The sequence below is a fragment of the Vanrija pseudolonga genome, chromosome 7, assembly GCF_020906515.1.
Source record: "Vanrija pseudolonga chromosome 7, complete sequence".
Lineage (NCBI taxonomy): Eukaryota > Fungi > Basidiomycota > Tremellomycetes > Trichosporonales > Trichosporonaceae > Vanrija > Vanrija pseudolonga.
The window spans coordinates 111,982-138,603 of record NC_085855.1 but is presented as its reverse complement, the minus strand read 5'-3'; the positions used below and the strand labels follow the sequence as shown (position 1 = coordinate 138,603).

Genomic DNA, 26,622 nt, shown 5'->3' with positions numbered 1-26,622 from the left:
ATCAGGCGCGTCAGACGAGAGCAAGAAGAGGACGAAACATTAAAATCGCGGAGACGGGCATTTTGCACCGATTCCAGCACTGGAATGACGTTCACATGCCCGCATTGTCAAACATCCGGAGCTGGAGCTGTCACACTCTCACATTGCCCTCCTCGCCAGTGTTAGCAAGCGGGTTGATGAATACACGCGCAACCAGCGATGGCTCAGGCGTGTTACGCGGCTTGTACTGGTCGAGAAAGCGCTGCGAGGCGTTGATCCCCCCGGCCTTGAGCTGGCGGAGCCACTCGGCCGCGCCAGTCATCCCGTCGTACACGCCGGCGCCGGCCATCGCGGGCGTCCAGCTAAAGTCGACGGCAAAGTTCTTCTCGTTGGTAGGCAGCGTCACGTACGAGAGGACCATGCGCGCGGGCCGGTCGACGCCGAGCACGCCGGGGTTCTCGAGCCAGGGAAGTGCGTTGCTGTCGGCGCCGAGAACGCTGTAGCTCCCCTCGCACAGGATGAACCACGGGATCGCGACCGGCCCGACCAAGCTGTGGATACTGCCGTCCCTCGCTCGCGGGTGGCCCTTCGCGATGATGTCCGCCACGGACGACACGCTGCGGTCCGTGTGCTCGAACGCGACGTCGCAGTACGGCTCGCCACCCAGATCCACGAGGTAGATGAGGACCATGCGGCAGTCTGGGATGGAAGCCGCCCAGCGGGCCGGCTCTTCGAGGAAGAGGGAGAGGACGCTCCTGAGTTTCTCTTGGAAGGCCGCGACGCGAGCTTGGCTATCGGCCGTGGCGTAGTCGAACGGCGGAGGGGGAGCGCCGCCAGGCGTCTTGGGTGTCGGTGCTGCTTGAGGCGCGGCCGGCGGGGCTGCGGGTGGTGCTGCCGGGCGTTGCTGCATTGCTGGTGCCGGATTGTTCACTGGTGCTGAAGGTGTGCAGCCCATTGTTGGTGGTAGTTATCTTGTTGCAACATCAGCATCAACAGCCGCGGCTATTCATATGAAACGGCGAGGCAGTGCCGTCGATCTGACGGCCATGGATGCCAAGGCCGCCGTGTCAAGGCGAAGAGATATGGCCGAGACAGAGTGGGCTGATGTTGTCGTGTCCTTGGCGTGCGTCACTTGACCGCCTCTGGCCGTCATGCACGGCTGACCCAGTCCATTCGATTCTGTAATGTACACTGCTTCAAGATATGCTCGATCTTCTCTTCTCAACTGGTCCGAGGCTGAGCAATTACAAGCCCCAGAAGCACCTTCCCCCAATGTCCTTTCACCGCGTCCAGCTCACACACGCACATTAGCCTCCTCCGCCTGCGCCGGAGGACTGAGATCGATCCGCGCGCCCGCCGACGGCTCAGCGACGTTGGGGTTCTTATACTTGTCAAGGTACGCCTGCGCCGCGGGTACCCCGCCGGCCTTGAGCGCGTCGTACCAGTCGTGGATGCCCTTGAGGGCGTTGTCGTTGTCGTCGCGGTACTTCCGGGGGCCGAGCTTGTCCAGCGTCCACGCGAAGTCGATGTCCAAGTTGTTCCCCTCTGCCTGCTTCGGGAGGTAGTAGACGACCATGCGCGCAGGCCGGTCGAGCCCGAGCTCACCGGCGCCGTAGCACAGCCGCATCCACGGGCGCGCGACAGACTTCTGCAGCTCGGCGTGCTCCTCGTCCGAGCGGCCGAGCGCCTGCGCCGCCTCGAAAGAGAGGGTGATGTTGCCCTTGGTGTCGCCGAACGCGATGGCGACGTCAGGGTACCCCTTCCCCAGGTCGACGAGGTACAGCATCACCAACAGGCAAGACGGCAGCGCGGCCGCCCAGCGTACCGGCTCGTCGAGAAGCGGCGGGAGCTCGGGCGCCATCGCGCGGTGCCATTGCTCGACGCGCTGCTTGCCGTCCGGAGTCGAGAAGTCGAACGCGCCCGCTGGGGCTATGGCGCGCCGCGCCAGCGGGTCGTCGTCGACCGGGGTAGAGGATGTGCAGCCCATCGTTGGTGAGTGGGGGACGTTAGTGGGTGTTGTCAGTTGCGGTGTCGTCATGACCTGCGGGGATAGGCCCTCGGCGAGCGGCGAGGTATGAAACGACTTGGAGGCGCGGTCATCTGCACGTGTCGCCGTCGTGTTGTCTTCCGCGGTCAGTTGACCTTGACGCATGGCGCCTCAAGAGTATTATTGGAGCACAGCGAGTGCCCTCGTCTTTGTCGTCTTCCGCACCGAAAATGATATGTACAACGTCGTCTAATTGAACAACCTCGTCGCCCTCAAGCACACCCCGGGCGAAGTGTAATCCTTCCCTCACAGCATCCTCACCGAGTGGCGAGCCTCCGCACATGCACTTCACCTTCACACTCGAGCCTCCCACCTCATCTCCGCACCTCTACTCCACACCGTCGCCCGACGCTCTCTCTCCTCTTCACAACACCCGCGCCCCCCAGGCATTGGCCACCTGCTCGCGGATGCCAAACTCGGTGACGTGCTTGAGGCCGCATACGTTGCAAGGCGCAGCGTCCGCGGACAAGGTGAACTTGAAGCGATCTTCGGGCTTGAAGGACGGGTGAGCGCCGCTACTGCTCTCGATCCGTGCGCGACAATTGGCGTCACGTCTTTCGTCGGCGGCCTTACTAGCCTCCACCATGCTTTCGAAGGATTGATCCTTAGCCTGGCTAGCAGCATCGCACTCAGCCTCGGCACGCCGCACCGCATCCTTCCCGTCGGTATCTTCCGACCCATCGGTCCTCGTTTGGGCCGCGGAGATGAGGAGGGCTGCGTTCAGGCCCTATAAAGTCAGCGCTGACGAGGCAAAGTCTCACATTGTGGTACTCCGCGGACAACGCTTTGTTGGCCTTCTGGGCCGTTGTAAGTGCAGCACTGGCAGCATCCATGGCCGTCTGGGCGGCGGCTTTGGCGTTTGCGTCCTTCGTTGCCGCCCAGGCGCTGGTGGCGGCATTTGCCTCTCGTCGCTTCTGGGCCACAATTAATTGCGCTTCAACCATCTTCTCCTTCGCAGGCTGCAGCTCTTTGGCTTGTCCAGGCAGGAGAACGGTATAGGTCGCGGCAAACGTAGCCTGTTTGCGCGCTTCGCGTCGCGCGTTCTCCTTATCGCGCACTTCGCCAACGAGCCGATTGTATTCGTCCTTGGCAGCGACGTGGGCGGCCTCGAGTTCTGTATCACGGTCCTCTTCGATCCAAGGGACCAGTGAAACAGCGGCCCCGCAGAAGCTGACTGTTCGTCGAGCATAGCCTGCCGGGTCGCTAGCAAGAAGACTCTGCACAGCAGTCTGTATGCCCTTGACAGTGCCATTATCGACACCGTTGGTCACATCGATATGCTCCCACATCTCGCAGGGGCCGAGGTCGGAAGTTGGGGCTGACAGCTTGAGGGCGAGGGCGACGGTGTCGGCGCGCTCCTGCTGTGAGTCGATCTCGGCACTGTCGTAAAACACGCGGTATGTGCGGTCCTGCGTGCCGCCAACGAATGGAAGGCCGATACCAGCGTCGTGGTCAGGCCCTCGGAGGGCTTGGCTTTCGCGTGGGCCAGAGTACCGCATGGCATGAGACGTCAGGCTGACGACGCTGTCCGGGAGGGCATCGGCAGCGACCTGGGTGCGGCCAAGGTTGGTCGTGTAGTAGTGCTGGCCAAACTCGGACAAGACGAACCTGACCTGGTCCTCCTCAATCTTGTCGAGCTTTGTGTCGGCGAAGAGATGGTAGATGTAGTTGGGCGGGATGCCTGGGACGCCTTCGTCGGGGACACAGGTGATGCATGCCGAGTGCGGGCGGCCGAGGACGCCCTTGTCGATGAGGGCGGCGAGCGGGTGCTCGGGGTCGTCATAGATCATGCGGGCGCTGTAGTTTGAGAGTGTGAGAACAGCGCGATTGCCAATGGCGAGGTGGGTAACATTGGGGAAGAGCTGCAGGGGCTTGTCGTCGTCGTCCGTCTTGACGGCCTTAGGGAGGGCGGCCACGAACCCCTCTTCGGGCACTTGGAGAATAGTGAGGTGGGTGCACATGGCGAGGAGTTCGAGCCGGCGTGCCCAGTCACTAGGGGACACGGCGCGCAGATCGTCGGCCGAGGGCGCGAGGTCGTCGTCCGTGTCTGGCTGGTCGATCCAGTTGCTGTGCGGCCAGTCGCCGTCGTCTTCCTCCTCGAGCTCGTTCTCCGGGTCGAAGAGGTCGCTGAAGCGCTCTGCAAACGCGGCCAGTCCGGCTTCGTACTCGGCTTTGGTCATGGGTGGACGTGGAGGCTTGTAGTCGAGGCCATGGAAGAGGCGCGCCGCGTTACGACGAGTCAGCACCAGCCGGCGGTAGAGTGGGAGCGTTGCCAGCTCGTTGAGCGTCGAGTTGCAGCGCGCCAGCGAGGCGAGGGTCGCCGTGTCGCCATTGTCCGCGAGCTCTAGAACGATGAGTCCTATGAGCTCGAGAGGGAGGGGTGTGGCCGACATTGTTGTCGCGCAGAGAGAGAGTGAGACAAAGAAATGTTCCAACTTCGAACATTGCGTCGATGTTGTCGTCATTGTTGCAAAAGTCACGTGACTCGATCTCGAACTCGACCTGCTCGTTCCTCGTTCCTCGACGACGACGCGACGACGCATGTGGCACGCGTCTCTCTTCTTGACAACAACAACTTTGAAACCAGAGAGGGCCAGAGGTGCGCCCGGCGAGGTAAGCAAGGCTTTCAGAGTGTTGGGAGCGACACTTTGGGGTGCAGCAACAACCTGACCCGAACAAGTGCCCAAGCGAGGTGTGGCGCTTGTCTACTTACCCGGACATTGTCGAGCCGCCGATGGAGCGAGTCGTCGTCCTCGGCGGCTCGAGCCTTCTTCGGAACGGATCAACATGGCTCGAGTCGCCAAGTCCATACTTATCAACGTCCTCCCCACAACTTGGCACTAGCTCATTAACTGTCCGCGGCCCCACACCTCATCGACGTCATGCCACAATGCCGCGGATTTGCATGCCTGCGTGCATGCATGCACATAATGGCAGTGAATCCCATCCCGAAGCGCCGCTTTTTGCGGGGCGTCGGAGTCCTGCGCTCGCTCGCCGTTCACTGTGACATTGACATCTTCCCGATCCCGTCCTATTATGCTACATAAGGTCTAATCGCCGACATGACAAGATTCCGGCAAATAGATACAGTTTCAGACTCGCGTGCTGCTGGCCTCACGCGAGCAAGCCCACTCTGTTCCAAGGTGACAAACTGCGGTGGGGATGGTGACTCTCCCTGATGTCTCTCATTTTGGAACATTGTCATGAACCGATGCCAGCATGCTCGCTTCGAGAATGATGGTGCCTCGATCAATTGCGTCGGGGCCTGGGCAGTATGTATATAAGCCAGCCGTTGAGAGTTGAAGCCGACACCACCCCCAGCACTCACGACCACCAGCATGCTCCTCGCGCTCGTCCTGTCGGCCGCTGCGGCGCTCGCGGCGCCGGGACCATATGTCACCGTCGGCGACAATGTCAACAACCTCGGCGCGCGGGGCACCTTTCCAACGGTCACGATCACGACGCCGGCCGGCAGCCTGATCGGCCTGGCACGCAACGACGCCGAAGCGTTTACTGGCATCCCGTTCGCGCAGCCGCCCGTCGGGCCGCTCCGCCTCGCCCCGCCCGTCAGGATCACGACCCCGCTCACCAACTTTGACGCGACGCAGCAGGCGCCCGCGTGCCCCCAGATGCTGGCGGACGCATCGGCAAACGACATTATCTCGCAGGTGCTCAACTCGGTCGCCGCCAACCCGTTCTACATTTCGAGCACCAAGGCGCAGGAGGACTGCCTCAACATCAACGTCTACCGCCCCAAGGGCACAGTCGCAGGGGCTAACCTGCCTGTTCTGTTCTGGATCTTCGGCGGCGGCTTCGAGGTAAGCCAAGCCAAGCCACCCCCACTGACACACGTAGATGGGCTACAACAGCCAGTATGACGGCGGCTCCCTCGTCGCCAACTCGGTCGCGCTCGGCAAGCCATTCGTCTTGGTAGCCGTCAACTACCGCGTCGGGGGCTTCGGATTCATGCCAGGAAAGGAGATCAAGGCTGCCGGCGCGGCCAACCTGGGCCACCTCGACCAGCGGATAGGGCTCGAGTGGACGGCGGACAACATTGCGGCGTTCGGCGGCGACCCATCAAAGGTGACCATCTGGGGCGAGTCGGCCGGCGCCATCTCCGTCTGGAACCAGATGTGCCTGTACGACGGCAACAACAAGTACAAGGGCAACCCGTTGTTCCGCGGCGGCATCATGAACTCGGGCGGTATCGCTCCCGCTGCGCCGGTCGACTCGCCCCGAGCGCAGGCAATCTACGACCGCGTTGTCTCGCAGACTGTCTGTGCTGGACAGGCCGACACGCTCAACTGTCTCCGCGGGCTGCCGTACGCCGACTTCCTCAAGGCGGCCAACTCGGTCCCCGGGATGCTGAGCTACACCTCGATCGCGCTCAGCTACCTCCCCCGCCCGGACGGCAAGGTGCTCACCGCCAGCACCGACGTCCTTGCCAAGCAGAACAAGTATGCCGCCATGCCGATGATCTCGGGCAACCAGGAGGACGAGGGCACCTTGTTCACCTTGTTCCAGGCCAACTCGTCCGCGACGACCGACCTCATCACGTCGTACCTCAACACGGTGCTCTTCCCCAACGGGCCCACGGCAACTGTCGCACAGCTGGTCAACTCGTACTCGCCGTGGATCTGGGACGGGTGGCCGTACGGCACGGGCGTGTTGAACGAGTGGTACATTGGCTTCAAGCGCCTCGCGTCTATCCTCGGCGACCTGACCTTCATACTCGCGCGCCGGATCCAACTGACTGCCACGACGACAAACAACCCCTCGATCCCGGCGTGGTCATACCTCTCCTCGTACTACTACGGCACGCCCGTGCTGGGTACCTTCCACGGCAGCGACCTCAACTCGGTGCACTTTGGCGTCGGTCTGTCCAGCGCAGGGGTCAAGGGTATCCAGAGCTACTACGCCAACTTTGTGTACAACCTCGACCCAAACAACGCATCGGGGGGTACCTCGACCGCGAGCGCAGTCAGCTTCAACTGGCCAAAGTACGACACGAAGAGCCGCACAATGATCAAGTTTAACCTGCTCAACTATGAGACCATCGCCGATACGTTCAGGAGTGCGTCGTACGACGTGCTCAGTGCCAATCCGAGCGTGTTCCAGATTTGAGCAGTAGAGAACATACATATGGTGTAGAAGGGGATACATGCAAGTTGTTGGGGGTATGGGCGTGGGCGGAGCGACAGTCGCGGCGAGGATCCCACTGAGCAGTCCCCAGCGGTTATCGACGCCTCAACGTGGGGGCCCAGGTGCGACCCACTCCGCGATAACTGGGCTAGGGGAGGAACGCCGGAAGGCACAAATCGATGAGTAACCGGGATGACGAGTGGCGACGACGAGCCAGCGACCCGTGTCGATGACCTCCTCAGCCCTCAGCGCGCCTAGCACCAGTGCCTCGACCCAACACTGTGACGGAGTGGGTGGGACGATGCAGATGATGCATGCATGTACATACATCATAGCGAGCGCGCAGCACAATAATTACTGTACGATGATGGATCCCGGCCGCGGCCTCCGCGTCGTACTGCACATTCGCCACCCACCGCCAGAGCCGGGACCGACGTCGACGAGTCCGCACCACCGACGACGCAGACATCGGGACATGGTATATATCTCCCTCTGCAGCGAGGTGCATGCCGCTCCGAAACCAGCAGCAAGCAGTAGCATACCGTGCTGAAACAATCACTTGAGCCAACCACTGAAAGACACTGCTACACACCACAAGCCACACACCACAAGCCACACACCACGCATGGCACGCATCATCCCGCCTACACACACCGAGGCCGTGCGCCCCGCCGGCCCGGAGCGCCCGCAGACTATCGCGCAGCATGCACACGTCACTCTGCACCGCCGTATGCTGCAACTGCAGAGCGGGGGACGGATCGTGTGGCATTACTTCTCAGAGTTCCACCCTACTGTCATCTAGTAGAGGTGGCGGTGAAGGTGGCGTTGGTGATAATGGTGAGTTCGACGCTGTTTTGGCGGGGAAAGTGCTGACTGGCACGTCAGAGATAATGACGGTGCCTGCACCTGGGCATCAGAGTGAGTGCACATCCGCCCGGAATTGAGAAGAGTGCGGCGGCTGACACGCACAGACCATTGAATGGATATCGCAATGAGAGAGTCCTTCAAGGTATCGCTACACGAGGACAGAGGAGTTAGTTACGTCACGAGATCGGGAGTTCACGAGTATCAGTATAGTTTGAAGTAGAAGAACGCGTATGAAGACAAGACCGCTTGAGCCCAGTACAGCACACAACCGGTCGGTGTTGCTGCGACCGGAAGGCCTCTCTGAAGTCTGCGACGAGCATGGCCGATGTGAGCTCCCGAGCCTTGGGACGGCGATGTCAAGCCTTTCGGGGCGGCTCCGTCTCCCTCATTAACACTACGCGGTCTCCAGAACCCCGCGCAGTCCAACGGACACTGTTGAACCTACACCTATAGAAGTAGGTTGACACAACCCCCCGAATGCCCCCCGAAACCGAAACGCTGATGACCTGATGACCCCTCTACTCACTCGGCAGACCCCGATGCCACGGGCATCTGCGACGTGCGTCATGTAATTTCCCCTCGCCATGCCAAGCCAACGCGTCAACTTTAGCAGCGGAATGCGGAGGCCCCGATACTGGTTACATACTGCGGATTCCTTCCCTGTCCGCGTCCGATCACGTCGCGTATCTACAGCAGAGCGGGCAGGAGACCGCGTTCTACCCCGCTTCAAACAACCTTGTCGTGCGGGAGTGAAACGCACAGTTGGGCGGGGTGCGTCTAAAGCCAACTCGAGATGACCGTGTCCGAGCATGGTGCACGTAGCTGCCATGTCTGAGCACAGGACATACAGCGAGGTATAAAATGCGGCGGGGAGGGCAGGAACTTGGGCACCCGCACACCCGCCCGCACAATGCTCGCAGCGTACCTCCTCTCAGTGCTGTACCTCGCCCTCACCTCGGCGCTGGCCTCGCCCGCCGCCCTGCCGGACTCGAGGTCCACGCCGGCGATCCCGCCGGCCGGGTTTGCGAGGCGCAACGGCGCGACCATCTACGTCGACAACACGCCGTACTACTTTGCTGGCGCGCAGCAGTACTGGCTTACTTCGCGCGCGACGACCGACGACGTGTGGAGGAAGACGTTTGACAGGTACAAGGAGCTCGGGGTGCGCGTTGCACGCGTGTTCGTGTACGGCATCGACGCGACAGCCGGCCCGTCGCCGGCGGTGTACCATAACTGGAACGGCGCGAAGCTCAGCGTCAACTATGGCGAGAACGGCCTCGGGCGCATCGACAAGATGCTCGCCATGGCCAAGCAGTACAACATGAAGCTTATCCTCGTGCTGGCAGACAACTGGGGCGCGCAGTGTGGGTGTGAGCGAGCGGACAACGCTGACAGATCGCAGCGGGATCGGCCAACACGTACGTCCGCAACGTCATCGGCGCGGCGGGCAACTACCACTCCGACTTCTTCACCAACGCGGCCGTGATCAAGGTGTACGAGCAGTACATTGCGGCCGTGGTCGCGCGGTACAAGGCCTCGCCGGAGGTGTTTGCGTGGGAGCTCATGAACGAGCAGCAGGGAGACATTACGTCGATTGACGGGCGCCGTGCTAGACCCGGCTTCACCGCAGCGATGATGACCAAGTGGATCGCCGACCGGAGCAAGTACATCAAGTCGCTCGACCCGTGGCACCTGGTCTCGATCGGCGACTCGGGATACTACAACTGGCCCGGGAACACGCGCCACACGTACGACGGCAAGGTCCAGATGGACTTTGATGCCAACCTGCGTATTCCGACAGTCGACATCGGCACGTTCCACCTGTACGAGTGGTTCCAGCCGACCAAGGAGTGGGGGCTCGAGTGTATCAAGGCGCACGTCGACAACATGAAGAAGATTGGCAAGCCCGTGTTCTGTGAGGAGTTTGGCGCGGCCGGAGGCAACAACCAGACTGCGTGAGTGGGCGTGGCGTGGGGGTGGGGGACAGGCAGAGCTGATGACTCGCAGCATCTACCCCACCTGGGTCAAGACCATGCTCGACGGCGGTCTCGCCGGCATCATGCCGTGGCAGGTATCCGGCGTGGGCATATACAAATCGGCCTCGCAGAAGACGTTTGACGACCTCGACATCTACCCCGAGAAGACGGTCGTGTGGTCGACGCTCAAGAACATGGCCGCGGTGCTGAACGCGCGCAAGTAGCTGGCTACTGTAGCACAAGCATGTATCGTGATGAGCGAGTAGGGGCTCCGGGGTGCCAAGCGAGACAGGGCAGCGGCCAGCCCTGCGCCGTGTGGCGCTTCATTGATGCCATGTGTCGGAAGCCCCTATAATGGAAGGCCTCGGCCACCGAAGGTATCGGGAACGGGATGACTGGTGCCAACTGGTGTAGGACGCTTTGCCCGATTGTGAGGCCACGGCTATGCTATGTACGCATGCAATGCACCCACTCTAATCTATGTATGTACATGGGCCCTCTAGTAGTCGCCTCTCCCCTCCCCTCCTTACAACTCGAAGAGCTCTGGTCCACCAGCATAAGGGTGGTCGATGAAGAGCTGCGTCTCGTTGCCCTTCTTGCGCTCCTCGAGGATCGCGGCGGCCTCGGACCGCCAGTCGCGGGTCATGACGTCGTGCATGCGGCGATCGACCGCCTCGGCCTCCATCAGTGGGTGGATGTATCTGGCGGTGTCAGCGTCTACGTCCTGTGCGGTATCGCTCAACGCACGGCTCGATTGGCGTCTCCATGGCCGCAGCAATGTTGTTGACAAACTCGGTGTAGTTGAACTTTTGCGTGTTGTACGAGTATCTTTCGTCAGCGGTGCGCCGTCGCCAACAACTCACGGTGGGCCGAGCTTGGCGACCGTGTGGTGCTGCCATGGACCCTTGTGCGCCGGGTCGCCGGGGTTGAGGAAGGGCAGGCCGAGGGCGAGCCCGCGCCACGGGGACGGGCTGAGCCCCGGTCGTCCGACACCGAGCAGCAGGCGCGAGTTGGAGAGGGCCTCGTCAAACTCTGCCGGGCCGAGCTTGCCCATGTTCCGGATGCCGGGCGGGAGCGTCCACGGCTCGGCCTTCTGCTCCTTCTCGCCGCGCGAGTCGATGATGGCGCCGACAATCTCGAAATCCGGCCAGCGCTGCCGCAGCTCGTCGGTCGCGCGCTGGTAGTAGTCGTCGTCCCACACCTTGGCCGCCATCGAGTGGTTGGCGAAGAAGTGCAGGTACTTGGCCAGCACGTAGACCCGGTGCGGCCGCTGCTCAAAGGGAACATAGTTCTTCAACGTCTTGCTCCGGTCGATCTCGTACCCCGTGTACGTGGTCAGGTTATTGTCGTTGGGCTCGGCGGTCAGCACCCATTTGTTGCCGACGATGCTGGAGAACGCGTTGGGGAAGTAGTATGCGATGAAGAACTACCAGTGTCAGCGGTGCGTGAAGACCGAGCTCGACCCACCTTCCATGCGGGGATACCGTTGAGCCGGTCGGGCTTCTTCAGGAAGTCGGTGTACTTTTGACCGTTGTCACCCGAGGGGTCGACAAAGATGGCCTTGACGAGGTCGGGGAACTGGCGATAGATGTGGTACACGTACTCAAAGTTGTTGCGCGCGAACAGCACAGTGTAACCTTGTCGCTCTAACGACTTGATCATGCCCTTGGACCTGGCAGTGTCAGTGCCAACCGACCACACCATGTCTGGCTCACCATGTTCCTTCGCCACCAGTGTACCCGTCAAACAGGGCCATGTGGGAGTGAATCGTCGCAAAGATGGCAATCTACGTCGGTTGGTCAGCTGCCAGCCTTCCTATCGGCCTGATACACCCACCACCCACCTTGTGCGCATTTGCTGGGCAGTCGCCGCGGGCCGAGCACGCCGCGAGCGCGCGTAGCCGTGACTCGGTCACCCATCTGTACCCTGCCCGTGTCTGCCCCCACTTGTAGAAGTAGTCCGACTCCCAGTCGGTCGGCTTGTAGATGTCATGCGGGCTCGTGATCGCCTCCTCGGTGCTCGACTGGTGGTACGGGCTGCCCTTCATGATCCCCTTGAGCGGGGTGGTGATGTTGGAGATGGTCGTCTTGTCGATCAGGAAGCCGACCTGGACCAGGCCGACGCCGATGAGCACCAGCAGGAAGACGGGGATCAGGCGTGCTGGATGCCGCGCGCTCATGGTGATGGTGTCGTTGTGAGGGAGGGAGCTACAAGCTACTCAACGATGAAGAAGAGAAATCTCGACAACACGACACAAGACAGTCTCTGATGCCCACCACCAACGACTGACACCCTCCTCCCGATGGATGCAAATCTGTAACAGGGGTCCAGCGCTGCGCGTGCAGAGCGGCGTCCCCACTGACTAGACGTCTCCCCCCTCGCGGCGGCGCGTAGCAGCAGAAGTGCTCGTTGCCAAGGTAAAAGGCACTCGAGATAGTTTTGCGGCAGCCACGACGCGGGAACTGTAACCAGAACGTGTCAGTGGCTGAGGTGGCACGTCAGAGTAATTGACCACCCCGAGAGGTGCCCTGCCCCGTCGAGGGTCAGCAAGCAGCGCCTCGACGACGACGGCTGAATGGCGCGGGCCGAGGTGGAAGAACACCCCAAGAGCTAAATTGGCGTCGTCAGCATGGCGTTTCACAACGTCCTAGGTGGACAGCCTGCGGCTGTGTACTGCTCGACGATGTGCGTATCTCCTCTGACTGACAGGGCTTGCGAGCTTTAAACATTTGATTCCAGGGTGAAGTCCCTTCGCCTCGGGAGTTGCAGCACAGAGGTACCACCCGCGGAGACTTGATGCGAGGGGTCTTTCGGCGAGGCACGGCCCGAGGGGAGCGCGACGCAGGCCCCGGGGCGACACCCGGCCATGTTCTTACGAGAGATGTCAGGCTCGCTGGCGTCAAGGCGCGCACACATGCCTGCCTAGACCACGATACGACGATCCCACGATGTGCCCTGCCGAGGGGAGCTCGGCTCGTCGCTGCGTGACTTGTTGCAGTTGATCGCCTGTTCCTCTGTCCTGTCCATTTGTCTGTTTGGACCTGCCCGACGCTGAGGGAGTCGTACTGGACACTGAATCCGGCGTCTGTGGACCACTGACCACTGACGGGCCAGTCTGTTCTTCAACCCCTGGTCGGGAGTAGTGTCGGCGCTCGGCGCTCGGCGCCATGCCGCCCGATATGATGCGCCGAGCGCCACTTGCGTATCTTTCAAGGAGTCGGGTCTGTGGGGGTCGGGAATGAAGGGTCTCGTGGCCATCGCATGAGGTCAAGAGTGAGGATGCATGTCTTCGGAACACTCGAGAGCAAGTGTCGTTGAGCAAGCCGATGCGAAGGTCATGTTCCGTGAGGATACAAGTGCCCGTTCGCGTTCCCCTAAGTGGTCTGTCTTCACATTTCGCTTCGCCATCCCCAGTGGTCCACCACAGTGAGACATCACGTTTGAGGGTGAGACACGATACTGTGCCTCGTTATCAGCATTGCATCCACTCGGACGGAGGCAGCTGCATTGTCGTGCGTCATGCAGTGTGAACATGCAAGTGAAAGCGAGTCGACAAGCTCGAAGACACGCAGATGGTGGCAGTGGAGTAAGTGCATGGGCATAGGTTGACGGGAGAGTGCCTCGAAGCCCACCATCCGTCCGCCAAGAGCACAGCAGCGGCCATTCAAGTGTCCGCTCCGACCACATCGGCGAGCATGTGAGCACGTTCGTTGCAGTGCACCCACTCACCTCGACAATGCATCATTATCTACAGCAACAGCAGCAGCGCAGCATGCATTCTTCTCGCCATCGCCTCGGCTGGATGCTCCCAGCACCAGCAGCATAGTTATGAGCTACCACCCCGTCCCAGGATCCTCGCGCGCCGCGTCGCTTTCCGAGGGCTCGGTGAGCGACTCGGCAACGCTAGCCCCGACGATCGCCTCGTCGGCGAGTACTCTGGTGCCCCACCGCGAGCGCGGGGCAGGTTCGGGTCACTCGCCCGGCTTGCACACGATCAAGGAGAAGGAGGATGCCGACGCCGATGCCGACGCGCTCCACGCCGCTCCGGCAGCGCTTGGCCGCGACGCCGGGCTCCGCGAACTGCTCGCGTGGGCTTCGCTCGTGCTCGCCACTTGCGTCCTCCTCCTCGAACCCCTCGGCGCGGCGCTCGCGTGGCCCAGCATCCTCGCTGCGCGGTTCCCGTCCGATGTCGGGCGGTACAACGACGGACGGATCATGGCATTCACGAGCTTGGGGTGGTACGCGCTGTACTAGTACGTCGGGCCGCCTTCACCGCTGACATCAGCGCCGCCATGATGTCGTTCGCGCCGATCGTTGCCTGCGCGCAGAGCTACTCGTCGCGCTGGACGTTGCTCGCCGGCCTCGTCCTCCTCGCCGGAGGCAACGCAATCACCGGCTCCGCTACCTCCCGGCCCGTCGTCTTCGTGGGCCGCTTCGTCGCCGGCGCCGGCGCGACCGCCATCCCGATGTCGGCGTCCATCTGGCGCGCGCACCGCGAGTCCCTGCCCCCCACAGCGCGCCGATACCGCCTGTCCTTCGTCGCGGGCCTGCTGATCGCCGCTGTGGCGATCGCCGCGCCGCTTGCAGCCGGCGCGCTGTGCCAGTTTGCCACCTGGCGCTGGGTGTTCTACGTGCAGGCTATCGTTGTCAGCGTCGCTGCGGCCCTGTGCACGGCGCTGCCGGACCCCAAGGTCGGCGCCGATACCGACAGCACGTTCGGGCTCGTCGTCGGCTCGCTCATTGCCGGCACGCAGGCGTGCGTCATCCTTACTTTTGCTGACTGGGAGGCCGACCTCGCTGGTCCGCTGTCGGCGGTGCTCATCCTTGTCAACGTGTGCCCTTGGCTGCTTTGGTGGGCCGCGTGGGGGTGCAACAACGCGTCGTACACTGCCCACAAGCGGCGTCCTGTCATGTACGTGTGTGTTGGGCGGGCGGTTGCTGACGCCAGACTCGCTGCCATGGTCGTGTTCGGGCTCTCTGGCGCCGTTATTGGGCTGGGATACACCGCCGCCATCCGCCTCCAAGTCGAGGACGCGAGTCCGTGGGGTGCGGGTCTGCGCCTGCTCGCGTTCTCCGCCCCGATGGCCGTCTCGTCCATCACTGCGCTGAGCCTGTGCGCCGCAATGCGGTGCCACACGGTCTTGCTCGCGGTCGGCACGCTGCTCCTCACCGCCGCAGGTGCGGGCCTGGTCGCGACAGTCAACGTCGACATTCCTGCCGTGCAGCTCGTTCTCCTCGCCGTCGGCGGCGTCGGGGCGGGGCTGGCCTCCAACGTGCCCCTCGACCTCGTGCGCGGCGAGCTGCGCCACGAGCCAGAGACGTTCCGACACGTCCCAGGCATCTTGACCTTCTGTACGTCCCAACTCGAGGCAGACACTGCCCCCCACTAACACCGCCAGGGTCGAACGCCGGGCGCGTCATGGCCATTGCCGCCGTCGGCATGGGCCCACTGGACACGTTCATCATCAACCGCACCTACTTGAGGCCGTACAGCACCCCCGTCGTCCCCCTGTTCCCCGGCATCCCGCTCACACAGCGCACCAAGCTGCTCCAGTCCCTCGGGAAGACGTACGCCGTCGCGCTCGCTTTCGCTGCGTGGGCGTTCCTGTTCGCCCTGTGGATGTGGGCCGATAAGTACCAGGTCATGGACGACATGGAGTGGAGGGCGCACAAGGAGGAGGAGAGGCGCGCGAGGGAGGAGAGGAGCTCGCTGCGACGCGAGGAGAACGAGAAGGGCGAGGAGGTAGAGATGATGTACCCCCGCAAGCTGTGGCCCGGTAGCACCAAGAGCAGCTCCAAGTCGTCAAGACGCGCCAGTCTCGACAGCACAAGACCGCCATCGTACACGTCCGAGGCCACACCATTGTACAAGGGCTGCGAGATCAAGTAGGCAGTGAACGGTGAACATTATGCAAAGTCTATAATACTACCACGATAAGTCTAGTCTACACGGCTGAGGTTCTGCATCTGCACCAGCTCGTAGTACGCTCCCTTGAGGGCGAGCAGCTCGGCGTGCGTGCCGCGCTCGACGACCGTCCCCTCGTTGATGAAGTAGATCATGTCGGCGTTTTGGATCGTGCTGAGGCGGTGGGCGATGGCGACGACCGTGCGTCCGAGGGACGCGTTATCCAGCGCCGCCTGGACCACGCGCTCAGAGTTGCTGTCGAGCGCGGCGGTCGCCTCGTCGAGGAGCAGCACCTTGGGGTTACGCACGAGCGCGCGCGCGATGGCCATGCGCTGCTTCTGGCCTCCGCTGAGCTGACCGCCCTTGCTGCCGACTTCCGTGTCAAAGCCCTCGGGCAACGACTCGATAAACTCGAGAATGTTGGCGTCGAGGCACGCCTGCTTGAGCTGCTCGTCTGACACGGTGTCGGGCTGCGGGTGGCCGAGGAGAATGTTGAAGTGCACGCTGCCAGAGTAGAGGGTTGGTTCCTGGGACACGAGCGCGATCTGGGAGCGGTAGCTCGCGACGTTGAGCGTGCGGATATCGACGCCGTCGAGGGTGACGCTGCCGGCGAGCGGGTCGTAGAAGCGCTCGATGAGCTGGATGGACGTCGACTTGCCACAGCCTGACGGGCCGACGAGCGCGACGTACTTGCCTGCCGGGATGTCGATCGAGCAGTTGCGCAGTACGCGCACGTCGGGGCGGGAGGGGTATCGGAAGTGAACATTGTTGAGGGTGAGGTGTCCGCGCACCTCGGCGGGGTTGAGGACGATGCCGTCGGTCGAGTCGGCGTCGACGGTGGGCACGTTGTCGATGACGCGGAAGATGGAGCGGGCCGACGAGCCGGCCTTGGACGCATCGGGGACGTACTGGAAGATGTCGCCCGCCTCCATGGCGGCGAAGATGACGCCCATGAGGGACGTGAAGAACGTCGCGGTGGTGAGGCGGCCGCTCGCGATCCACAGCGCGCCAATGTAGAAAACGAGCGCGATGACCAGGAACACGATGCCCTGCGAGGCTGCGTAGAGCGCCTGCGAGCGGAACGCGGTTCGGTTCGAGATACGCATCGGCTCCTGCAGCGCCTCGCCGTAGATCTTCTCCACGTCGTCCTCGCGCGTGAGCGACGCGACGGTGCGGACCGAGGCTGCGGCCTCGGACGCCATCTGCGAGCTGCTCGCGTGCCACTTCTTGGTCTGCTCGTCCTTGAGCACGACGACGCGCAGGCGGATGTACCCGCTCCCCACGATGAGGGGGACACAGGCGATACCAATCAGAGACAGGAGCGGTGCGTATGCGAGACCGACGATTGCGCCGCCGACGAGTGTGACGAACGCCTGCAGGATGGACCCGAGAGTGACGCCGAACAGGCCTTGGACCTTTTGTGGCTGGTCGGCAATGTTGGACGTGACGGTGCCCGTGGCGTTCTGCTCCTCGTCAAACCACTCAATGTCGTGGCGCACGACCGCGGCGAAGAGCCGCTTGCGCAGCGTCGTCGCGAGTTCCCATCCAGTGGTGGAGAAGCACCAGTAGTTGAAGAACATGGCGATGGCGGCAAGGATGGCAATGATGAAGAACCACAGCGCCTTGCGGTCGAGCACAGGGCGGATCTCGTCGCGCGGCAGCTCAAAGTTGGCCATGGTCTTGCCGAACAGGATCGCCATACCGGGGAACACCATGCCGCTGGCCACGGAGCCAGCGACGCCGCCGACGTACCACCGCCAGTGGGGGCCATTGAGCTTGAGCAGCCGACCGAAGAGCGCGAAGAAGCCCTTGCGGTCGTACGGGGACGAGAAGGCGTCGCGCTCGGCGCGGCGCTGTTCGAGGATCTGGGACGCGATCGAGCGGCCGGTGACATGGCGGTGGAGCGAGACCTTCTCAGAGACAGGTGAGCCGGGCACGGGCTGGATCTTGTCGACCTCGTCGATCGAATCGCCGTCCTCGTCGTACGTCTGTGCCATGTGGTCGGCGGCTTCCTGCTGCAGCTTCTGGTTGGTCACGAGCTTGAAGTACGCGCCGTGCTCGTCCTCGAGCAGGCTGTTGTGCGTGCCCTGCTCGATGATCTCGCCGCCGCCCATGACGAGGATCTTGTCGGCGTTCTTGACCGTCGCGAGGCGGTGGGCAATGACGATGGTCGTGCGGCCGACCGACGCGCGGTCAAGCGCATCCTGTACCACGCGCTCGCTTTGACCGTCGAGCGCGGAGGTGGCCTCGTCAAGCAGGAGAATAACCGGGTTGGAGACGATCGCGCGGGCAATAGCCACGCGCTGCTTCTGCCCTCCGGAGAGCAGCATGCCGCGCTCGCCAACGTTCGTGTCGTACCCCTTTGGCAGCTTGGAGATGAACCCGTCGGCATTGGCGGCGACGCACGCCTTCTTGACCAGCTCGAAGCGCTCGGCGTCGCTCGCATGCTCCCACTTGGACCCGATGAGGCCGTGCTCGACGTTGCCGCGGACAGTGGTCGCGAACAGCGTCGGCTCCTGGGACACGAGGCCGATCTGCTGGCGCAGCCACTTGAGGTTGAGGGTGCGGATGTCGCGGCCGTCGAGGAGGATACGCCCGGCGATGGGGTCGTAGAAGCGCTCGAGCAGCTGGATGACTGTCGACTTGCCGCTGCCCGACGCGCCGACGAGCGCGCAGGTTTTGCCGGCCTCGAAGACGGTCGAGAGGCCCTTGAGCACCGGGACGTCCGGGCGCGAGGGGTAGTGGAACTTGACGTCGTCGAAGGTGAGCGTGCCCTCGATGCTCGCGGGGCGCTCGCCGCCGTCGTTGGCCGAGTCGATTTCCGGGATACGGTCGATTGTCTCGAACAGCTTGGCGGCAGCCGCACGGCCCTTGGAGATGGACTGCATCTCGGGCGCGATCATGACGATGGAGAAGGAGCCGATGAGGATGGCGAAGAAGACCTGGGGGTGAGCGTGGGCGGGGGGGCGGGGGACTTACGTTGAGGATGGCGCCGCTGTCCGTCTTGCCCGACTCGACCATGCGGCCGCCGTAGACGAACGCGAGGGCGTAGGCTGCGTAGACGGCGAAGACTGGGGTCAGCGGGGTGAGGGTTTGGGACGCTTACACATGACGCAGAGGGAAGCGGCTTCGCGCGACGCGCCGGTCACGCCGGCCTTGCGGCTGCCCTCGATCTTCTTGTTGAACTGTTCCCCGAGGAGCTTGCCCGTCGCGAACGCCTGTACTGTGCGAATGCTCGAGATGACCTCCTCGGCGATCGTGCCAGCCTTGGACACGCAGTGGAGCGCGACAGTCTGGTACTTTGATTCAAAGTATCCCACTGGAGTGTGAGTTGGGGAAAGGTGCGACGGGAACTCACTGGCGCCGCCTGCGACAATGATGACGGGGAGGATGGTGGTGAGCACACCGGCGAGGCGCGGCTGGCGCGCGTACGCGACGACAAAGCCCGCGATAAACGTCGAGACGTGCTGGATGGTGATTGCAATCTTCTCGCTGATGGACGCCTGCACCAAGTGGCAGTCGGTCTGGATGCGGGTCGCCACCTCGCCAGCGCCCATCTGGTCAAACCAGGCAATCTGGCGTCAGTAATGTTACTCCATCCGCCACCTACGTCCTGGCGCAGCACGGCGCGGAGGTAGCGCTCGCGGATACGCTTGCCCTGTGCCTCGGAGGTGTAGTTCCAAATCAGCATGTACGCGTACGTCGTCGCGAACATGCCGATGCCGATGACCATGAGGTAGATGGCGCTGTTGCCTGCCTCCTTCTTCAGGTGGTGCCTGGCGGCTTCGAGCGCCGCCTCGACGTCGGCGTTGGAGCCCTCGGCGTGGATCTGCGACGAGATGATGGCAAAGTTGGTAAAGGCCGTCGTGAGCTTGCCAAAGATGATGGTCATGACTGGGAGGGTCGCGCCGGCCGCGGCGGCGATCACCAGCCCGATGAAGTTGAGCAAGCGCTCAAACGGCGTTGCGAAGCGGAACAGCGCGAACAGCCCCACGGGCTTGAGCATAACTTCGTGGGACTCATCAGCGACGGCGTCGCTGCTGTCGCTGCTGTTGTCGGGCTGCTTGGGCTTGACGGCGTCCGCGTTGGCCGTGTTGGAGGAGCTGCCGGCTACCGAGCCTGGCTTGGAGACGGTTGGCTTCTCAGCTTGTCGGGGCTGACTGCCGTTGTTACTTGCTGTGCTTGTTGTCATGTTGTTTGAGGTGGCATTCGTGTTGTTGGGGGGGTGACTGGCCTCATCCTCGCTCTGGCGAGGCGCTTTTGAGCTCGCCGAGTCCTCTGATGACCCGATAGATTGCTATGCATCCCCAGCACCCCAACAACCGTCTTACGAGTCGCGTCGGCCTCCAAGCCAAGACATTCCAAGAAAGTCGTGTCAGTTGTGAGCGGACTTGTGCCGCGGAGATGAGATGTTCTCCGACTAGACAAGGGTCAAGATCCGCCAGCCGAGCACAGCCCCGCAGGGAATCTAGTCTGCATGGCCTGGCTGAAGGCACGAGGTGAGAGCCGGGATATGTAAGGAGAGGGGGAGGGGCCAGAGGGGGAGGGGGACGGAGGTGAAGGCGAGGGAGGGACGCAGACAGGTCGGGCCTTGGCGCCTCGGCCCCGCCGCGCCGCCATTTTGCCCTGGGCCCACCCGACCCATATGTACGGCAACCGGCGGACGAGGGTCCCATCTCCGTGCTATCGGGCCCGATTGACTTTGGATCAGACGACGCCGCGGCCTGCGGACATTGCGAGGACAGCGAGGACAGCGAGCGAGGATTTGATCCGCAGCCCCCAGAGAAAGAAGCGAGGGCGCACGCCACGTCAGCGATCAGATCAGCGAGCGAGCACGTCGACGAGTGGCAACGTGGCAAAGATTATCTCGGTCCGAGAGTGGTCGAGGTGCACGCAAAAACGACCAGTAGGCCAGCAGCAGCAGCAGCAGCAGCTGCTGCTGCTGCTGCTGCTGGTGGTATCAGTGGAGTTGAGCCCCACCTCCGCCCACCTCGGCCCAGCCCACGATGCCTCGGCTTGCCGGCCGCTGACGTCAAACAGCCCGCTCCGCGCTCCTCGGCTTGTAAAGCCAAATAACAAAAAAGTCCAAGACATTCGGGATGCTGCTGAGATCCGAGGTCGCTCGATCAATGCAACTCGCTGCTGCTTACTCTATCCACTCTCGATCTCGCCACCTCGCCATCGTACATCCCGACAACAGATGCTCCGCGCCGTGTCGTCGCTCACAGCAACCTGTGCACCCCGGCTTCTTCCGCCATCAGCATCGCTTCTCCACACGGCTTCGGCATCCCGGCCAGCACTCTACCCCACTTGCGCCGCGCCGCTCCCCCGACCAACACTCGCATCACGCGCCATGAGCTCTTCGACTCCTAGCAACCCGGCGCAGCCCGAGTGGGTCGACGACGTGCTGCACTTCTGGTTCAAGCAGTTCGGCCCGGCCGAGTGGTTCGCGGGCGGGGCGCACGTCGACGCTCTCTGCCGCGAGCGCTACCTCCCCCTGTGGAACAAGCTCGCGCAGGCGACTCCCGAGCAGGCATGCAGCGAGTGCAACGCGCACCCCAAGACGTCGCTCGCCGCCATCATCGTCTACGACCAGTTCTCGCGCAACATGTTCCGCAAGACGCCCGAGGCGTTCGCGACCGACCCGCAGGCGCTCGCGCTGTCGAAGGAGGCCGTCGCGAAGGGGTTCGACGCAGACTGCACCGACCAGGAAAAGCTGTTCCTTTACATGCCCCACATGCACTCCGAGACCCTCGCCGACCAGGACGCGGTCGTCGGGCTCATCGAGGCGATGGGCAGCCACGACGGCAAGAACACGGCAGTCGAGTTTGCAAAGGAGCACCGTGATATCATTGCCAAGTTTGGCCGCTTCCCCCACCGCAACGCGCTGCTTGGACGCAAGAACACGCCAGAGGAGGACGAGTTTCTCCAGAGCCACAAGGGCTTTGGGCAGTAGGATGAGGGACGGAGTACCAAGCAACGTGTCAATGTTTCATAGTTCTATACCGCTCATTCTGTACGGCTTACCAAGCCAGCCCTTTGATGTCTTGGTGACTACCTGGTGGGCACGGGGGCTACGCCACGCCGTTGCCATTGGGGCTGCCGTTGACCTTGGCGCGTGCCCGGCGCTCGTCGCGCTTCCTCTCACCGTCGCTGCGGATCGCCCACGTCTGGGGAGTGAGCATGTCGGGTCACCGCAGTCACTTACCAGCTCATACGTCTTGATCGCGTCGTCGTAGCTCGAGAGGATAGCGGTACGCGGCAACACCCCCTCAATAACGTCGATAAACGTCGCCATCTCGCTGAAGAACGGGTCGTCGTCCTTGAAGACCGTGATCTCTTCCTGCGGGTTGCCGGGACGACGCACATGGAGGCGGGGCACGCCGTAGGGGTCGACAAGCTTGAACTTCCACCCGTCGGCCAGGACCACGAGCTCAGTCTCGTAGTCGCCGTCGTGCAGCGCGACGCCGTGCACAAAGCTGGCCACGGCCCCGCTGGCGTACTTCCACACGGCGGTGGTGACCCGCGGAATATGGCGTGCAGTGGCGATCTCGTCCGAGAACTCGAGCTTGGAGAGCGCCCCGGGCCCTTCGTCGACTTCGAGCGTGTGCGTGTGGACGCTTCCCTCGACAGCGTCGCCCGCGAGGTAGACGCACAAGTCTACGACGTGCGTCGCCTGCTCCACGATGGCTAATGTCAGCCGCATAGCGTACCTGCATGTGACCTACGCCCAACCTCGAGCCCGAGGTCAAAGTAAACTGCGTGCCGCTCCATCGAGCCTGCGTGCTCGCTTCTGTCAGCTCGGGGCGATGAAGAGACCCACTAGGCCATGTAGTACTGCGCGACCGTGGCTGTGATCTGTAGGTCGTGCTCGCGCACCAGCCGACGAATGGTCTGCACGGCTTTGACTGTCAGCCCGCGTCCCCGTGGCCGCCGACAAGGCGACGCGCCACGTACCCTCAAGGTATCGGAACATGTAGCCCACGCTGGTGAGCGTGCCGCCGAGGGCCTTGGAGACCTGGCGCACCTCGGGCACCGGGGAGGAGGAGATTGGCTTCTCCACAAACAGGGGCGTGGTCCCGAACGCACGCTGGACCTGGAGCTCGACATCCCGCCCCGCGTGAGGAGAACCGCGGATCTTGGGCTGCACGCCTGCGACGATGAGGCTGGGCAGTGAGCTGGCGTTCGGCAGTGAGTGAAAGTGGCACTTACGCCGGCGCGCGACCCCCGATCAAGGCTTTGCCGGCCGCCTCGATGCTGGGGAATACCTCGGTGCGGTCGTAACCCTCCACTCCGGCCTCGCGCTTCACCGCCAGCCGCTCCTCGGCGCGCTGGACGAACGGGTCGACCAGGCCGACGACGTTGAGGCGGGATCCGAGCTTGCTGCGGGGTCAGTCCTGCCACAGCTCTCGACGTACCGCTCCAGTCTCGTCGTCTGGGCACGTCAGCTACCTTCCTCCTTGCCGGCGTCACTTACATGACACCAAGGGCCCTCGGGCGTGCCTACTCTGTCGTCAGCAACGCTCGCCCACGCCCACGCCCGCCACACGCACCAAAGTTGACGTCTCCGGCGCCGAGGAGCACAACGTTGAAAGGCTGCGATACCATGCTTGTGCTCGCTGCGTGCTTATGATGCTGGGGAGAGTGACACCTGACGATGCTGGTCATATACCCCGCGATGGGAGGGAGGCTGCCGACCAGATGCCGATGTCGGGAGCCTCACTCCCGACGACAGCAGTCGGCAGGTGACATGTCGCTTGGCGCTCAGTCGGGGCATTACACGTTGTACATGACTCGGGGCGATATGCACACGATCAACGGAGTGCGGAATGCTACATGCTTGTCGGGACGCTCTGTCGCGACTCTGTCGGCGACGACAAGCCGTTGCCGCCGGCTTGGTCGCGACGCTACCGCCCATTACAGCGGGTCAACACTTACTGGAACGGAGTGATACCGCCGGCCAACAGCCGCGGCGAGGTAGGTAGTGGCAACCGTTGACTGAGTCAGCGGCACCCAGCCAGCCAGCAAGCCAGCTAGCAGCCGCGGCTCACGGCAATGCAATGCGGCGGCTCGCTCGCTGCCTACGAGGGCCTATTCAGCGTCGATCGATCGGTGCTGCCGCGGTGCCGTGGGCGGCGGCAACGGCAGCGGCGGGACGCTTGCCTTCCTGCCTGCTTCATGAGATGCGCTCGAGGCTGCGATAGCACCTGCGTTTGTTTGTTGGTTGCACCGGCGTTCTGGAAGAGTTACGGCGTCCATCGAGCTCTAGCGCTGCGATCGTGCTAGTCTCGGGAAGTAGACAATGCAGCTCTGCTCGAGGTGAGGTGGCTGTTGTTGCTCCTTCTGCTGCTGCTGCTGCTGCTGCCTTGGGTCACGCCTGGCCACCGGCCCGCCCTCCTCCCCTCCCCCTCCTGCGCCACCCGCCCTCCCATGCCACATGCATATGCGATGAATGTTACAACGATTGACTACTACTGCACAATGCTCAGCTTTGCGAGCACGTCGGCGAGGCGCTCGGGGCCGACGTCGGCACCGAGCACAAGCGCGAGGCGGGTGAGGAACGCTTCGCGGTCAGCACCAGCACCAGTGCTGCTGTTCGCGCCGGCGCTGTTGGCGTCTAGTGCGGCCGACAGCTCGAGCCAGACCTGTTCCCGCGCCTTCTGCGCGTCGGTGAGGCGTACCGGGTCGGGCGTAGTCCCGCGCGATGCCGGCGATGCTGGCGCTGGGCTGCCGGGCACCTTGCGCGCCGCCGAGAGCGCGCCCTCAATGTCACCCAGGGCGGCCTGGTCGCCGCGCGTGAGGATGATGCCATCCGGTCGGACGATGAGGAACTGGCCCGGCGCGAGGCCCCATGCGGCCGCTGCGCCTCCGTCATTCCCGGGGTTGAGCACGAGCGTGTGCACGCTCTGGTGGGGGAGGGCGCGCTGCAGCCGCTCGGCGACGCCGGCGACGGTGCTACCGTCGATGGGCCCGACAGCGTACACGCCAAACGCGGTCCCGCGCGCCGTGTGCAGGCTCGTGTCGCGCCCGTCGAGCGTGATCCGCCTGTCCTCGAGGGGGTCGCCGGAGATGAGGCCCGGCGTGTCGAGCTTGATGGCGAGTGGTGAGCGCCGCGCGTGCGTCGCCGTCGACTGGCGCGGGTCGATGAGGTGGCTGAACTCTGGCATGACGGCAGACACCTGCAGCAGCGCGTCGCGCGTCATGCGGTAGCCCTCCGAGCTCGGCGTCATGACCAGCGTGCTCTTGTTGGCGCTGCCAATGTTCTGCTCCCATGCGTCGCGCCGCTCGATAGAGTAGGCGTTGAGGAGCGACTCGTCGGCGTCGCCGTTGATGACGGCGGCCAGCATCCACGCGAGCACGTCCCCGTCCTCCATGCCCGAGTTGAGCCCACGCACGCCAAAGATCGGGACGAGGTGCGCCGCGTCGCCGGTAAAGATGACGCGCCCGTGAACAAACTCTGGCAGCGCGACCGACAGGGCCTTGTAGTATCCCTGCCACTCGAGCGTCCACGGCTCCTTGGTGATGGTGCCGTTGTTCTCGAGCCATGCGAGGTGCTTGGTCACACGTGCAATCACCGCCTCGCGCGTCGTCTCCTCGGTCGTATCGTCCTTCGGGCTCAGCTGGTAGTCGATACGCCAGATGTCGTCGGGCTGCTTGTGCATGATGACCGTTGAGCCGGGGTTGCTGGGCGGGTCGAACCACACCATGCGCTGTGTGGGCAGGGGCGACTTCCAGTGAATGTCGGCGATGACATATCGCCCCTCGTATGCCGTGCCGCTCATGTGCAGGCCGAGCGCGTTGCGCACCTTGCTGCGCGCGCCGTCGCCCGCCACGACGCGGTCGGCGCGCAGCGTGCGCTCGCCGTCGACCGTGTCAACCGTCAATGTCACGCCGCTCGCGTCGGGCGCGACGCCAGTGACGGCCACGCCCCACAGGATCGTGACGTTTGGATTCCGCGCAACAGCGTGCAGCTGCATCTCCTCGTACTCGCTCTGGCCGATGTTGACCATTGGCGGGCGGAAGCTGTGCGGCTCGTGCGGCATGGTGAAGTGCAGCACCTCGCGGTCGCGGTAGAAGCTGCGCCCGCCGACCCACCCGACCGCGCGCGACGCCAGCAAGTCGCCGTAGCCTAGCCGGTCGGCAATCTCCTGCGTGTGCCGCGAGTAGCAGGTCGCGCGCGAGCCGTAGCTCGCGGCCGTGCCAGCCTCGAGGACGGTGACCTTGATCCCGCGCGCGCCGAGGCCGAGCGCCGTCGCCATTCCGGAAGGACCAGCGCCGACGACAATGACCGGCAGGCTCGAGCCCGCGGGCGTCGACTCGACGTGCGCCCGGTCGTGCTGCCGGGGCTGGTGGTACGGGCTTGTCTTGGTCGCGATCGGCATGGTGGTGGTGGTGGCGGCAAAGGTGTCTTTGTGTGTGCTGGTGTGATGATGCTGCCGTGGCCGTGCAGCGTCTTTGGTTGGAGATATTTCCTGCACCATGGCGCCGCGTCGACAGACATGGATATATGAGCAGAGAGAGAAAACGGGGGCGGTGGTGCTCGAGGTGGGTGCAGGTGGTCAGCAGCAGTGGGGGTGGTGGGTCGGATGGATGTTGCGTGCAAGGTTGTTTACCCGACGCATGCCTGTGAGTGGTGCGTGCAGCGAGGGAGGGCCACCTGGCTGGGGTCAGTCGAGTGGTGAGTAGCAGGCGTCGTGGGTCAGCGT

At 63.3% G+C, this 26,622-nt stretch overlaps 13 protein-coding genes across 13 annotated transcripts; 6 read left to right on the top strand and 7 right to left on the bottom strand.

Annotated features, from left to right (window-relative positions):
• Positions 1–130: 130 nt before the first annotated feature.
• On the bottom strand, positions 131–934 carry LOC62_07G008876 (uncharacterized protein; the record flags this gene model as incomplete). The annotated part of the gene is made up of 1 exon (XM_062775419.1): positions 131–934. One exon carries the CDS (start codon positions 932–934, stop codon positions 131–133), a length of 804 nt encoding a protein of 267 aa, XP_062631403.1.
• A 339-nt stretch (positions 935–1,273) lies between these two features.
• Positions 1,274–1,966, bottom strand: LOC62_07G008875 (uncharacterized protein; the record flags this gene model as incomplete). Its single annotated transcript, XM_062775418.1, has 1 exon — positions 1,274–1,966. The coding sequence occupies one exon, from the start codon at positions 1,964–1,966 to the stop codon at positions 1,274–1,276; it is 693 nt and encodes a 230-aa protein (XP_062631402.1).
• A 665-nt stretch (positions 1,967–2,631) lies between these two features.
• Positions 2,632–4,419, bottom strand: LOC62_07G008874 (uncharacterized protein; the record flags this gene model as incomplete). The annotated part of the gene is made up of 3 exons (XM_062775417.1): positions 2,632–2,640; positions 2,676–2,753; positions 2,788–4,419. 3 exons carry the CDS (start codon positions 4,417–4,419, stop codon positions 2,632–2,634), a joined length of 1,719 nt encoding a protein of 572 aa, XP_062631401.1.
• A 945-nt stretch (positions 4,420–5,364) lies between these two features.
• Positions 5,365–7,150, top strand: ARB_02369_3 (putative secreted lipase; the record flags this gene model as incomplete). Its single annotated transcript, XM_062775416.1, has 2 exons — positions 5,365–5,844; positions 5,882–7,150. 2 exons carry the CDS (start codon positions 5,365–5,367, stop codon positions 7,148–7,150), a joined length of 1,749 nt encoding a protein of 582 aa, XP_062631400.1.
• Positions 7,151–8,945: 1,795 nt separating this feature from the next.
• Positions 8,946–10,235, top strand: manF (putative mannan endo-1,4-beta-mannosidase F; the record flags this gene model as incomplete). Its single annotated transcript, XM_062775415.1, has 3 exons — positions 8,946–9,399; positions 9,438–9,990; positions 10,043–10,235. The coding sequence occupies 3 exons, from the start codon at positions 8,946–8,948 to the stop codon at positions 10,233–10,235; spliced, it is 1,200 nt and encodes a 399-aa protein (XP_062631399.1).
• A 302-nt stretch (positions 10,236–10,537) lies between these two features.
• LOC62_07G008871 (uncharacterized protein) lies at positions 10,538–12,195 on the bottom strand (the record flags this gene model as incomplete). Its single annotated transcript, XM_062775414.1, has 6 exons — positions 11,855–12,195; positions 11,727–11,797; positions 11,479–11,683; positions 10,875–11,437; positions 10,759–10,839; positions 10,538–10,712 (listed from the first exon to the last, which is right to left on the bottom strand). Exons 1-6 carry the CDS (start codon positions 12,188–12,190, stop codon positions 10,538–10,540), a joined length of 1,431 nt encoding a protein of 476 aa, XP_062631398.1. The 5' UTR covers positions 12,191–12,195.
• Positions 12,196–13,839: 1,644 nt separating this feature from the next.
• Positions 13,840–14,265, top strand: LOC62_07G008870 (uncharacterized protein; the record flags this gene model as incomplete). Its single annotated transcript, XM_062775413.1, has 1 exon — positions 13,840–14,265. One exon carries the CDS (start codon positions 13,840–13,842, stop codon positions 14,263–14,265), a length of 426 nt encoding a protein of 141 aa, XP_062631397.1.
• Positions 14,266–14,306: 41 nt separating this feature from the next.
• On the top strand, positions 14,307–15,401 carry mlcE (Efflux pump mlcE; the record flags this gene model as incomplete). The annotated part of the gene is made up of 2 exons (XM_062775412.1): positions 14,307–14,923; positions 14,960–15,401. The coding sequence occupies 2 exons, from the start codon at positions 14,307–14,309 to the stop codon at positions 15,399–15,401; spliced, it is 1,059 nt and encodes a 352-aa protein (XP_062631396.1).
• A 29-nt stretch (positions 15,402–15,430) lies between these two features.
• Positions 15,431–15,901, top strand: LOC62_07G008868 (uncharacterized protein; the record flags this gene model as incomplete). The annotated part of the gene is made up of 1 exon (XM_062775411.1): positions 15,431–15,901. The coding sequence occupies one exon, from the start codon at positions 15,431–15,433 to the stop codon at positions 15,899–15,901; it is 471 nt and encodes a 156-aa protein (XP_062631395.1).
• A 50-nt stretch (positions 15,902–15,951) lies between these two features.
• Positions 15,952–20,108, bottom strand: mdr_1 (Sophorolipid transporter; the record flags this gene model as incomplete). Its single annotated transcript, XM_062775410.1, has 5 exons — positions 15,952–18,858; positions 18,896–18,987; positions 19,023–19,235; positions 19,275–19,491; positions 19,527–20,108. 5 exons carry the CDS (start codon positions 20,106–20,108, stop codon positions 15,952–15,954), a joined length of 4,011 nt encoding a protein of 1,336 aa, XP_062631394.1.
• Positions 20,109–21,269: 1,161 nt separating this feature from the next.
• Positions 21,270–21,872, top strand: LOC62_07G008866 (uncharacterized protein; the record flags this gene model as incomplete). Its single annotated transcript, XM_062775409.1, has 1 exon — positions 21,270–21,872. One exon carries the CDS (start codon positions 21,270–21,272, stop codon positions 21,870–21,872), a length of 603 nt encoding a protein of 200 aa, XP_062631393.1.
• A 118-nt stretch (positions 21,873–21,990) lies between these two features.
• Positions 21,991–23,524, bottom strand: SPBC12C2.04_1 (putative protein; the record flags this gene model as incomplete). The annotated part of the gene is made up of 9 exons (XM_062775408.1): positions 21,991–22,086; positions 22,125–22,606; positions 22,645–22,706; positions 22,740–22,824; positions 22,874–23,082; positions 23,129–23,299; positions 23,335–23,351; positions 23,394–23,419; positions 23,470–23,524. 9 exons carry the CDS (start codon positions 23,522–23,524, stop codon positions 21,991–21,993), a joined length of 1,203 nt encoding a protein of 400 aa, XP_062631392.1.
• Positions 23,525–24,387: 863 nt separating this feature from the next.
• mhpA (3-(3-hydroxy-phenyl)propionate/3-hydroxycinnamic acid hydroxylase) lies at positions 24,388–26,298 on the bottom strand (the record flags this gene model as incomplete). Its single annotated transcript, XM_062775407.1, has 1 exon — positions 24,388–26,298. The coding sequence occupies one exon, from the start codon at positions 26,296–26,298 to the stop codon at positions 24,388–24,390; it is 1,911 nt and encodes a 636-aa protein (XP_062631391.1).
• Between the last annotated feature and the right edge of the window lie 324 nt (positions 26,299–26,622).